This window comes from Brassica oleracea, chromosome C9 (assembly GCF_000695525.1).
Source record: "Brassica oleracea var. oleracea cultivar TO1000 chromosome C9, BOL, whole genome shotgun sequence".
In the NCBI taxonomy this organism is placed as follows: domain Eukaryota; kingdom Viridiplantae; phylum Streptophyta; class Magnoliopsida; order Brassicales; family Brassicaceae; genus Brassica; species Brassica oleracea.
Genome location: NC_027756.1, coordinates 1,562,530 through 1,576,135, shown reverse-complemented (window position 1 = coordinate 1,576,135; position 13,606 = coordinate 1,562,530). Strand labels below are relative to the sequence as shown.

Sequence of the window (13,606 nt, the reverse complement as noted above, 5' to 3'; positions counted from 1 at the left end):
GCCAAAGTGAAGTTTGAAGGACAAAAAAAGTGGACTACAGTGACCGAACCAAACCGAACCAAGAAATTCGATATAAAATAAACCGTTCGGTTAGAGTTCATCAATTTAAAACCGGTTTGTAGACTCTTCTTAATAAAGCCAAAAAAAAGAAGGTCCTACCGAGATTTGAACTCGGGTTACTGGATTCAGAGTCCAATGTCCTGACCACTAGACCATAGGACCAGTTGTTCCTAGACCGCTCCAGGCTGATTGAAAACCCAAACGTATTATTCGCCGTGGGACTCCGATTATCTCCGACCCTAAAAAGTCGCCCGCCGTCCGTGCAAGCTCGACGATTCCGAGCTTTTCTGTCCCTATCGATCTCCGGGACGAGTTTGATTCAGTGATATCTTCGATTTGATGAAGACGGCTCGTGATCTTCAGCCTTTGCCATGAAATGGTTCGGCTCCTGCTCCAAGCTCAATTTTGATTCGTTTTGTCTTTTACAATCGCATGATCTTCATTTGGATTTGGATGATACACTATTGATATTGATTAAGTTTGTGGTGAAACTAGAAAAGGCTTTTTAGGTTTTAGTGTAATGCATATAGTTTAATGTAATTCATTCGTGTGTAACAGTTTCAGGATCAGACCATTGCGTTGTTGTTACATGTGGTTACCGTTCAATTTCACTTTTAGCCATCTACTGTACGTTGATAGATGCATCTCTAAGGAGGACAATAAACCTTTGGCTTTTCTGTGTGTTTTCATTCATCCTAAGAAACTGTGTCCAAGACATTCTTTCAACGTAGAATCCGTGTTAAATCAAACTGTGTCTATGACGGCTTCTTTTTGAAACACTTTCTTGAAACAGTTTTTAATGAATAAACTTGGGTGATGATGTATGTACTCTTTCTTCTCCACGTTTTTTGTATGGAATCTAGGTGATGAGATGAGTTGTTGAGTGTTGGCCACTCTTTTATTGTTTATATCGAAATTAACGTGCAGTTCCTTTTACATGGAATTTAACTACCCAATCAAGATGCCTAAAGATTCATTGACCTTGCAAAACCCCTTGATGGCTCTTTTTGTGGGTTACCTACACGGAAAAAAAAAGGGAGAGTGAAAAGTGACTTTTTTGTTTCATCCATTCAAAGTTGGTGGTGGGCCTTTGAGAGAGGCTAAGCGACGAGCCAGCCTGTCTCCATAAGCAAAAAAAAAAAAAATATCTTGTGCAAACATGTGATAACTAGTACATCATGGTCCTACATGCTTGCCCAGATTCAAGCAAAAGAAAGAAACTTCGTTTGAGAAAGGTCTTAAAATTTCTGTTGCTAGGTGTTGTTCAAATAGGTGTGTGTTTATGGAACCTCTCTTGATTGATTGTTTAATCTTTGCCTAGTACTTGGCTATATTCATTCACTCAATTATTAACAGAGAATGGGGATTTGAAAGAGATGTAACAAGATTGATGGGGCTTTGATATCTTTGGAGGCAAGAGGCTATATCATGGGACCACACTGGTTGAAAATGTAAAATATATTGTGGTTAAGGTTTGTTTCCGGAGCACATGTTGCGACAGTGTTACTCTTTAGGTCTGAGAAAAGCATTTAATAGCTGTTATAAATGGAAATAGAACTTGTGGACGGCAGTCTCCGTGACATTTTGTTGTGGAGGTATCTGAGATGTTTTCACATTAAAAAGACAAACAAAGAGTTCCAAAAATGGTGATAACAACAACACAGAAGGACAAAAGAGAGTGGTCAATGACCGACAAGTAACTCCCCTATATGTTGGGTTAAGAACTCTACTGCTTTTTTTGCATAGCTGTAGTGCCTTCTTTGATGGAACCTGCAGAAGCTGGGCATGCTGATGTTATTGGTTGGTTCGAGCATGTCTCGGAGAAAGCCTGCAAGACTCAAAGGGAGACGCTGCGCCGGATTCTTGAGCTCAACTCCGGAGTGGAGTATCTGAGGAAATGGCTTGGGGCTGTTGATGTTGAAGAGATGGACGATGACACCTTGGAAACTCTCTTTACTTCCTTGGTGCCTATTGTTTCCCACGCTGATTTGGATCCTTACATTCAAAGGATTGCAGATGGAGAGACCTCTCCTTTACTCACTCAAGAACCCATCACTGTTCTCTCCCTCAGGTATATATATATTTTCTATACACATATGTTTGTGTATATGTGTGTGTGTGTTTGATATCTTTGATCCTCTATTCTCTTTTTACCACAGCTCTGGAACAACAGAAGGGCGACAAAAGTATGTTCCGTTTACTCGCCATAGCTCGCAAACTACTCTTCAGATTTTCAGATTATCAGCTGCTTACAGATCAAGGTTTCTTTTCATTTTCTTGTACTTTTTTTTTTGATAAGGTTGGTGTGATCTCAAAGTCTTTCTAGGCCCAAGGACTAATCACCAAGAGGCCCATAAAAATTCGGGTTTTCTTGCCACTTAACCGGGGCCGAAGCTCCAGCTAGAACCATTTTACCACTAGGCCAAGACCACTTGGTTTTCTTGTACTTTCTACCTTTTAAAGAGCTCTTCATTCGCTCACCACTTCCTTTCTTGCATAGGTTTTATCCAATAAAGGAAGGAGGGAGGATCCTTGAGTTTATATACGCCGGGAAGGAGTTCAAGACACCAGGAGGGTTGACGGTAGGAACGGCCACAACGCATTACTATTCAAGCAAAGAGTTCAAAACCAAGCAGGAGACAACAAAGTCATTCACCTGCAGCCCACGAGAGGTCATCTCCGGAGGCGATTTCGGGCAGTGCACGTACTGTCATCTCCTGCTCGGTCTCCATTTCTCGAGGCAAGTGGAGTTTGTAGCCTCTGCTTTCTCCTACACCATTGTCCAAGCCTTCTCCCTGTTCGAAGACACCTGGAGAGACATATGTGTTGACATAAAGGAAGGCAGTCTCAGCTCAAGAATCACTCTCCCCAAGATGAGAAAAGCTGTGTTGGCTCTGATCAGACCGAACCCGTCTCTGGCATCTCTTATCGAAGACGTCTGCGCAGAGCTGGAATCGAACGTGGGATGGTTCGGTTTGATTCCGAAGCTATGGCCAAACGCAAAGTACGTCTCCTCGATCATGACGGGCTCCATGCTGACGTATCTGACGAAGCTGAGGCATTACGCTGGTGGTTTGCCTCTGGTGAGCGCGGATTATGGGTCGACCGAGAGCTGGATTGGTGTGAACGTTGATCCTCAGCTTCCTCCAGAAGACGTGAGCTTTGCTGTGATTCCGACTTTTAGCTACTTCGAGTTTATACCGCTTTACAGGCAGCAGACTCAACAAGACTTGTGTAGTGAAGGTGACTTTGTCGAAGAGAAGCCTGTGCCTCTCTCTCAAGTCAAGCTCGGACAGGAGTATGAGCTTGTTCTCACCACTTTCACAGGTAAAATGCAAACCTCACCACTTCATTTTACATTGTCTGTTGTTATAGTTAAAGAGCCCTTGAGTCTCAGAGCTTAATCTGTTTCATCACTGCCTCTGGTTCATCGCCTCCTCTGTTTTAACGCTGCCTTTGGTTCATCATTTGCTCTGTTTTATCACTGTCTCTCACTTCCTCTGGTTCATCACTTCCTCTGTTTTATGACTGCCTCTGGTTCAATTCTTCCTCTGTTCTATCACTGCCTCTGGTTCATCATTTACTCTGTTTTATCACTGCCTCTCACTTCCTCAGTTTCATCATTTGCTCTGTTTTATCATTGCCTCTGGTTCATTGCTTTTATCACTGCCTCTGGTTCATCATTTGCTCTGTTTTATCACTGTCTCTCACTTCCTCTAGTTCATCATTTGCTCTGTTTTATCACTATTCACTTCCTCTGGCTCTTCACTTCCTCTGTTTTATCACTGCCTCTGGTTCACACTTCCTCTGGTTCAACGCTTCTCTGTTTGATCACTGCCTCTGGTTCATCATTTACTCTGTTTTATCACTGCCTTTCACTTCCCCTGTTTCATTATCTTCTACTTTTTTCTCTGTTCAGGTCTTTACAGGTACAGATTAGGAGACGTCGTTGAAGTGACCGGTTTTCACCACGGCACACCAAAGCTAAGTTTCATATACAGAAGAAAGCTCATCTTAACCATCAACATTGACAAGAACACAGAGAAAGATCTTCAGAGGGTGGTCGACAAGGCGTCTCAGCTTCTGAGCCGCACCACACAAGCCGAAGTCGTCGACTTTACAAGCCACGCAGACGTTACAGCTCGTCCAGGTCGCTACATAATCTACTGGGAGATCAGAGGAGAAGCAGAGGATAAAGCTCTTGAAGATTGCTGCAGAGAGATGGATGCTGGTTTTGTGGACCATGGTTACGTTGTGTCGAGGCGTATGAAGTCCATCGGACCGCTAGAGCTACGAGTCGTGGAACGTGGCACGTTTGGGGAAGTGGCGGAAAGGTGCGTTGGGAAATGCGGTGGCTTGAACCAGTTTAAGACTCCTAGGTGCACGACCAACTCGGTTATGCTTGACATACTTGATGGTTCTACTGTTAAGAGATTTAGCAGTTCGGCTTATAACTAAAAGCTACCTTTTAAATTTTAGTTTTGTGTTCTGTTGTTCGTGATTCCATGGCTGCTGTGTTTGACCGATTAACCCAGAGTTCTTAGCGGAAGTTAAGAAAATATTTTTTAACTTTTAACTAAAAAACTAAGAACCAGTTCTTGAATAAGTACTTTTAGAACCGGTTCTTAGCTTTTTTTAGTTAAAAATTAAGAAACAGTTTTTTAACTTCCGCTAATAAACTCACTCTAAAAACTCTGGTTTAATCATGATCTTATTAGTGTACTCTGATTTGACCATTTTACGAGGAATAATAATAAAAGAATAATGTTACTTTTTTTCTTTCTTTTGAACACCAGAATAATGTTACTTACTCTTTGGTTAAATTTGAATATACCATGTGAAACACCTAAATTCAAATTAAAAAAAATAACACAAATTATATTTGAGAGGAAGAAGTATTTATAGAGAACTTATTTGTGGTTGTCTGTTTAGACCCACGGGTTTATGGGACCTTTGTGTTTTGTCTTGTTGGTCCATAACTTGCTGTGTGGGTTTCTAATCATACAATGACAAGATGGTCCCTTTCCATGCCTAAATTGACAGTGCAATTGGTTGAATCATCATATATTAGAATATTTCTACTGGTAAAAATCTAGTGAATATCTCATTAATAAAAAATAAAACGAGAAATAAGGCTTATCGTACTTGATGGTTCTATTGTCAAAGAGATTTAGTAGTTCGGCTTATGACTAATAGCTAAATTTAAATTTGGTTTTGTGTTTTGTCTCTGTGATGCAATGGCGGCTAAGTTAGTGTACTCTGATTTGACCATTGTCCAAGGAATTATAAAAGAATAATGTTACTCTTTGTTTAAATATGTGGTATCTAAAGTAATACTTTAAATGGTAAAAGAAACCTTTAGGGCACACGCAATGGTGAGCCTCACCGCATGGTCTTTAGAAATATCTAACAAATTTTTTTTTTTTAAATAGTTAAGGATCATTATCCAAAATGTTAGTTCAATGCTGAGTCTCAGTTATGGAATCTTTAGTAATTAAAAATTAATTTTTTTAAAAAAGTGAAATAAAATAATTTTATTTATAACATAATTGAATAGAAAGATATAATATTTATTAATAGTTTTTTTTAAATAGTTTTCAAGTTTCTATTGCATTTATAATCTTTTAATCAATTTTAAAAGTGGTATTTATAAGTTATAATTTTTTTTTCAATTGTTTTCAAGTTTCTATTACATTTCTAATCTGTTTTCAAGTTTCTATATCAAATTATACAAGTTTTGAACAAGAGGAAACAAGTTTATGAATGAAACAACCGAGGACTAAAAAGAACTTCTTGGAGTTTAACAAAAACAAGTTTTGAAAAGTACAGAAACAAGTTTTGAGGCAAAAGGAAACAACCTCTCCGAGATACATAGCTAAATTCAAGTTTACAATAAGCAGTAGAACCAAAAGGAAAAGGAAACAAGTTCTGATAGAGACGAAAAGGAAACACTCCTAAATCACCCGTTCGTCTTCCCTTGTATGTGCTGTGAGAAGAAGCTTAGTGGTATTGTCTGCAAGTCAATACTGGCAAAGTTAAGCAAACACACAAAATGGGAACATATACGTAGGAGAAATAGAGAGAGTATGTTTACGACGCCGTTGTGGAAACCAGGAAGCAGAGGCTTCAAGAAATGAGGTTCATGCGGATTCGCCATATGGAATAAGAAGCAATCATCTAAGCAGTCAGACACGATTATTCAACCAAACATATTAACTAAGGCGCATGAAGACTTCACTAGTGTACTTGAGTAAACAGCACAAAAATGATCTTTAATGCACAATTTTAATTTCAAGGAGTCAAATCTAAACAGCTAGATATAGCAAAACATAGAATCTCTTTGTCTGTACTCTTAACAATACATGTGACAGGAACCTTCCAAAGTATCCGTAAGACAAGCAAAGTTAAGATATTTCAGATTCAGATCAAAAAGAAGACTAGCTTATATAATCACCTCTGTGATTTGGAATTTAAAATATTACGAACCCAATGAAAGCGAACACATATCAAACCTAAAAGGTTGAGAAACCCTTGAGAAAAAAAGAGAAAATCCTCTTCCGTTTAAAACACCTTTCACTTCGAAACCGTTTAAGAAATAAGATACAATTCCGCTTCAGATTGAAACCAAAATCTTATCAAAACTTTTACTACAAACCCCCATACTGGGTCTAAACCCCAAATCGATTTAACCCCAAATTTTTTTGAAACCCAAATTTCAATCGAAACCCAAATCGATTCAAACACATCCCCGAAACCCTAAAATGAGACGAAACTAGATGAAAACTAAGCTAAATCGAACAAAAATACAGGTTTAGGCTTCGATTTACCTTCGTGAAGACGATCGGTTTCAATCGCCAAAATATCGCCTTTCCTCGAGCTCTTCGTTTTTTTCCGGTTTCGGTCGCGAATGACAATTTTTTTTTAACCAAACCCAAAATCAAACCGACCCCGTCCCACTCAGGAGTTGACACGTTGCTAAGGATCAATCTCTTAAAAGCCTTGATGACGGATCAATCCTTACGCATATTAACCTAAATAATATTATTATATTCGGTTTTACCTAAGTTATCGTGCTAAGGATTGGTCGTGTACTCCCGTTGTGCATGGTCTTAGTTTATCCTTTGCTTGTTATTTGATGTAATATCTAAATAAAATTATGCCTTCGCTAGAAAAAAAAATATCTAGATAAAATTGGTTTCAGGTTTTTAATGATGAAATCATTGTTTTATGTGATGTTCACAAGGACATCTTTTTATGTACGTACAGCCTGATTTTTTTGTTTGGTTGATATAACAAGTTGCTAGAATGAAAGTAAGCTTCACATAGACTTCTCCTTGAATAAAATTTGAATGAATTTGGAGATTTTGAATCATGGAATATCGTTCTTTTTTCAGATTAAGACCCCGACTAAACATTATAAAGTAAATTTTGCTCGGAAAGAAAAAAAAAAAAAAGAAGGTATAGAGTTAAAATAATTAAATAATGGATTACAACAATATTTTACCATTATTTTGTGCAACCGTATTTACAGAGTTATCTGAGGGAAACATGCACAAATGTCAGAATGGATGGAACTATCATAGAATTTTATTTTGATAATTAGAGAATGTAAATTCGCGAAAAGAAATCTGAAATCAAAGCTGCCAGTCTCAAAGGTCGGATCAATCTAGGTATTTTAGTATGCTATGGCAAATTCGATAACTTGGTTAAAAACGCAAGCCCTTGAATGGATTGTCAATTGTGTAAGGACATCTTTATCTTCACTCCATAATCTATTCCAAAAATGGAGTAAGAACAAAAAATAAAAAAATCACTTTATTCATGGAGTAATCTTTTATATTTTGTTCATACTCAATTTCCTATTCTATTTTTGGAGCAGAGATGGAAATGGTTTAAGATACTTTGGTTTTAGGCAGAAAAGAGAGTGACTCCAAATCATTAAGTCTTGACTAACATAATCAGTGAGATCTTAACCCTAAACGGAAGGATTTCAAGACTACTTTTAAGTTTGTTAGAGCATCTCCAATGTATTACCCCATTTTTTACTCCAAAATGGTGCAACACCAAAATGAAGTAAGGTTTTACTCCAATGTATTACTCCATTTTCTACTCTAAAAATAATATTTTTAAATGATTTCATTTTTATTTTATCAATAATTGCAAATAATATCTTATACTTATAAAAATTTACCAATTAACTCCAACTATTTTATGTTTACAATAAATAATTAAAACATAAATTATTTGAATTAAATATTTATTATTAAAAAGTACAAGAAATCATTAAAAAAGACAACATATATGTGGGTTCAACAATGAGCATTAGAATATTTTTCCCACAAATGATCAACTAATGCATTTCGTAATGAAAAATAAGCCTCTTTATCTTTGATATTCCTAAATCGAGCAAGAAAATTTTGAAATCGGACATTTTCATCTTCTGCAATTTCGATATCCGGAAGTGGAGCTTCTCTTCCAAGTTCAATTGGTGCATCGAGTTCACGCTCATCTTCAATTATCATGTTATGTAAAATTATACATGTAGTCATAATGTCATGTAACACATTTTTTTTTCCAAAAACGAACAGGTCCTTTGACAATGGCGAAGCGCGACTGTAGAACTCCAAATGCACGTTCAACATCTTTCCTGCATGCTTCTTGTTGCGTTGCAAAATATTTGTTTTTTGGACTCCTTGGCTCTTGAATAGTTTGTACTATAGTCGACCATTTTGGATAAATACCATCCGCTAAATAGTAACCCATATAATATTCTTTTTCTTGAATAAAATAATGAGCAGGAGGAGCAATACCTTGAGTAAGATTGGAAAAAAGATGAGAAGAGTCCAACACGTTGATATCGTTATTAGTGCCTGGCATTCCGAAATATGCATGCCATATCCAAAGATCATAATCTGCGACAGCTTCAAGAATTATAGTTGGTGATCCACTACGACCCGCATATTGTCCCGCCCAACTGGTAGGACAATTCTTCCACTTCCAGTGCATGCAATCTAAACTGCCAAGCATTCCAGGAAATCCTCGGTTTTCACCAATATAAAGAAGTCTAGCAATATCACTAGACGTTGGTGACCGTAGGTATTTTTCTGAAAATATATTGACGATGGCTCGATTTTCTGAATATATTATTTTCATGTTATTGTATCATTTTAAATATTATTTAAGTAAGAAATAAAAACATTAAAGATTCAAAGGACCATTTTATAAATAAAAAAAGTTCAACTCCAAAATGGAGTAATGGGTAAGATTACTCAATAAATGGAGTAACCCTAGCCATTACTCCATTTTGGAGTTGAAAATGGAGTGGGGTTGGAGAAGATTTTACTCCATAATGATGTTTGAAGTTGAAAATGGAGTAGGGTTGGAGATGCCCTTAGATGAAAAGAAATGGCGATTGGATTTTCTTGTGAAATTTACTTTGCTTTTGTGCTTGTAATATCCCAATATGGTTAAAACTCGTTGATGGAATATGAGAAACTTCATATAAATTCTCTAATATATCAATGAAAACATTAACACTGAGTTTTCAATCATATATTAACATTGAGTTTTTTTTTGCAAAAAAAAAAAAAACATTGAGGTTTTCACGAAAAGAGCGCGGGATGTCATTTTGGGGTGGGGACTGTGAGAAGTGAATATAGTTTGTGAGAGATAATGTACTCTCTAAATTATACACAATTAAAATGAAAAAATGGAAAAGAATACAAAATCAACATTTTCATATTATAAAATTATTTTTTTGTGGCATTCAGAAATACACTTGATAAAGAATAATAATATAAAAACCTAAATAAAATACCAAGAAAAACAATTTTTTTGTGGCATCGAGAAAAACATTTATTAAATGTCACACTCGCAACAGCATGCAATTAAAAGGAAAAAGCCAAGGACAAGTGGCCTAATCGAATTCATAAAATAACCCAAAATGAAAACATTTATTAGATGTTGAAATTGAGGAAGTGAAGATGACATTTTTTTGTAAAAGAAAACAGTTATGTTTAGAAAGTGATGCATACGGCCATACCGTTATCGTTAATTAACAAAGCGTGGAACACATTTCTTGCTTTTACATCGTACCTAACCAACGTAACTAGAAGAATTCGAGAGATGCATACGGACACGTATAAATACTTCATATGCAACGCATGCATAACATTCATCCATTGATATCATTTGTTTATGGTTCATTATATGCTCCGTCTCTTGTCATCATTTTGTTAAAATCGTATGACTTCGGTCAATGGCTTGTAATCGGTTAGTTATTAATTAAAAAAAAATACAACCTTTAGAACTAGGTGAAGATAATTTCATAAGTCCACTCCATGGAAGAGCATTTTGGTCCTGCAGCCCAGCGGATTTCCTTTTTTAGGTTTTCAGGAGTAGCTTTCTGGGCCTTTTCAACAGCTAATGAATGATGATGAATGAAATATTCAGTTTAAAATAAAATTGTAACGACCCGGTTTTTTCTAAACCGGTATTGGGATATTGGGTTGATTATTTAATTAGACTAAACCAAAATAATTACAAAACCAAAGCAATATATAAACTTGTATGCATCTCCTTCTTCATCTTTACAAATGAGAGACCACCATCGTTGTACCATCTCTTCCCACACCCCTCTCCTCCACTCAAGTTTTCTTGCGATCAAACAAATGCCAGTTCCGTAAGTAAGAAGACGAGTCTCCAAATCAATCACCATTCCATCTCATGTGTGTTGTTATGAGCAAAGCCGAGAGGAGAAGACGTGCGAACCGGAGCCACCATCTCATCATCACCAACCACCATTTATTTGCACCGCTGTGAGCCTAAAGCCACCAGATGTGTGTCTCATAGCACTGGAGATACTTTCGTACGCCAGAGTTTTTGCCATGTCTCAAGCCGAGGAGAAGAGATGAGCCATATTGGATCCATGGCTTTGCGGGAGGATCCTAGGTCGATTCAGGGGACTTTAGCCTTTGAACCATGGCTTTTTGGTTAGATCTCGTTTCCAGGAATCTGTAGCAACAAACGGAGTCGAGATCGGAGTTGTACAACAAAAGTTATTGATGTTGCTTCAAGCCAAAAATAAACTTAAGCTGTTGCGATTCAGAGACAGTTCCGACCAGTCTCAGCGTAAAGGCGAAACGGTCGACCAAACAGAAGATTTTAGTATGGAAATTTGTCAGTAAGTATTTAACTCTTTTATCTATCATCTCCAAGAAGCGGATTGTCATTCCGAATTATTTTCTGAAAGTTGTGTTTATTCTCGCGAGAGGTACTGCTGCAGTCTTCGTATGCGACCAGCCTGGAGGTGAAACCATTTTGGTTGATCAAATGATTGTCGATCGGAGTAAACCCGGTGGCTATGGACAAAGGACATATAGGACTACATTCTTACCGGAGGGATCGAAAGTTTAATGGTCAGTTCTTGAGTTATTCATCTGCTTTTCTCGAGGGTTCAGGTCTGCCCAAATCTCACATATGTCTATTTTCAGAAAGTTTCGGAGTTGTTATTTTAGAGCCATCAAAGTCCATTCAGTGTGTTCTCATATTTTCTGAAGAACCCGTGGCAAAGGTGAAAGTCTTTTCTCGAGCTTCTCTTACACGGTTTAGTACCACGAATAAGTATAATTTATTTCTAATGTGTTTCCGTCTGCGTGAAATTGAGTATGTCATTGCTTGTTTAGTTTGTAAGTTCTTTGCTTTAACTGGAACTAGGGTTATAGATGGTTCAACAATACTTGTTCGTTTATAATTGATAATATATATATATATATATAGTATATTGATGTGATTTGGATGAAAGTCGACCATGGGTGTATCGGTTGGAGACAATACATTGGGTGTGGTGTTTGCTGCGGCACAGCGTAGTCGACCTGTTGTGCCAAGGCGTAGAGGTTGATAAATCGTCTACGGGCGTGTGTTACCGAGCACATATTCGGTGGTGTTTTTGGCCTGTTAGTGGGCAGTTTGTTTGATCTCTGGGTACTTTAGGTACCATGTTTGCAATGTGTTATGATTAAATTATATTTATTCGGAGTATTCTGTCCGGGTCCATGGACTTCAAATTTAGTATCCCATACCTCATTGAGTGACATCTTCGTTACTCACACCTCTCTCTTTCCCATTTCAGGTGAGACTGACGAGTATATGATATTTGGACGGATTGATATTATTGAACTTTTTATTTGGATTTTTATTTGGGCTTTGGGTGAATGTAATTGGGTATATGAGTTTTTATTATACGAGATATTGTTGGTGACCCGCTGTTCTCCGGATCGGAGGTGACGGGTGTCACAAAAACTTGAGAACAAGTAATGTTTATGATAACAAAAAAGATCAGAACAAAACAAAGGTCTCTAGTGGTTTTCTTTAAACATTGTAAATTTATCAAAAAATAAGTATAAACTAATAAACGATATTAAAATAATAAATGAAAATATGCCACAGATGTTATGAATATGATGATGTCCATTATGAATATTATGATGATGTCCATCATGATGTTATGAATATTATGATGATATCCATTATGGCTAGCTATTGTAACAAAGCGATTGTGATATAGTTACATTATGTTAATTAATTAATAATTACTTGGATCAGTTGGAACCTAAATAAAAAAGACTAGAGAGTGAAGTTGAATGACGTCATCTGACAGTGACGAGCACGTGGAACTCGCCAGCAAGTAAAAAAGTAGTGAGAATCCAATTCCAACTAAAACCCTTTTTTTTTTCCGCGGCTACTTTTGTCTTTCACCGTTGACACTTTTTCACCGCTCCTTTTAGGTTTAATTGGTAATTTTGCGGAATGACGACAATCAAAACTTAGAAAACAGCCGTAAATGACGGAATAGCTGACAAAAATATTAAGAAAGATTCTAATAAATAGAAAAGTGAAATTTTAGTAGATTATGACGAAAAAATTTACAAAATCAACATTTTCATATTATTAATTATATATGCTAATACTATCATAAAATTTAAAATACATATCCATAAATTTTTAATGATAAATAGTTATGTTGTAAATAAAATTATAATATAATTTGTATATTATTAAATATCAATCTATTATTAAAACATATTGAAAGATAAACTAGATATTTATAGTAAAAACTAAAATATTTTTAAATAAATTTTAGTTATTTTCACATTTTGTAATAACTAGTTTAATTATTGATATTTGTTTTTATTATAACAAATTGAATATCATATAAAATAGTTTGATCAGTTTAATATGTATTCCACTATTCCACAAAATTTAATTTTTTTCACGATTTAATTATTTTTTTCCGCAGCTTAACTATTTTTTTTCGTAATTTTGTGATACTAATCAGAGTCCTAATCTCTTCATCAATATACACGCGCATCTTTCGGCATTTTTCTAAACCTGTGATTAAATCCGGTTAACATTTTATCTGGTAACTAACAACAGTTAACAACCAACTATTTTCCTTAAAAATTGACAAGCAAGTCTTGAAACAAGTCACTGGTCGGAATTAGAATCTTCAACAGAGACCAAGACACAACTTCCACCTTCCTCCCCC

At 36.3% G+C, this 13,606-nt stretch overlaps 1 protein-coding gene, 1 long non-coding RNA gene and 1 other non-coding gene across 5 annotated transcripts; 2 read left to right on the top strand and 1 right to left on the bottom strand.

Annotated features, from left to right (window-relative positions):
* Positions 1-150: 150 nt before the first annotated feature.
* TRNAQ-CUG lies at positions 151-222 on the bottom strand. The gene has a single exon. It is a non-coding gene; the product is annotated as a tRNA-Gln (tRNA).
* A 1,423-nt stretch (positions 223-1,645) lies between these two features.
* LOC106318966 (probable indole-3-acetic acid-amido synthetase GH3.5) lies at positions 1,646-4,553 on the top strand. The gene is made up of 4 exons (XM_013757143.1): positions 1,646-2,131; positions 2,220-2,321; positions 2,561-3,387; positions 3,980-4,553. The coding sequence occupies exons 1-4, from the start codon at positions 1,824-1,826 to the stop codon at positions 4,516-4,518; spliced, it is 1,776 nt and encodes a 591-aa protein (XP_013612597.1). The 5' UTR covers positions 1,646-1,823; the 3' UTR covers positions 4,519-4,553.
* Positions 4,554-10,641: 6,088 nt separating this feature from the next.
* Positions 10,642-12,465, top strand: LOC106316389. Of its 3 annotated transcripts, none has more exons than XR_001264817.1 (4): positions 10,642-11,242; positions 11,312-11,477; positions 11,553-11,632; positions 12,191-12,461. It is a non-coding gene; the product is annotated as an uncharacterized LOC106316389 (long non-coding RNA). The 3 variants fall into 3 exon arrangements; XR_001264818.1 differs by having other exon boundaries at positions 11,331-11,477; positions 12,191-12,460; XR_001264816.1 differs by having other exon boundaries at positions 10,642-11,477; positions 12,191-12,465.
* The last annotated feature ends 1,141 nt before the right edge of the window (positions 12,466-13,606 follow it).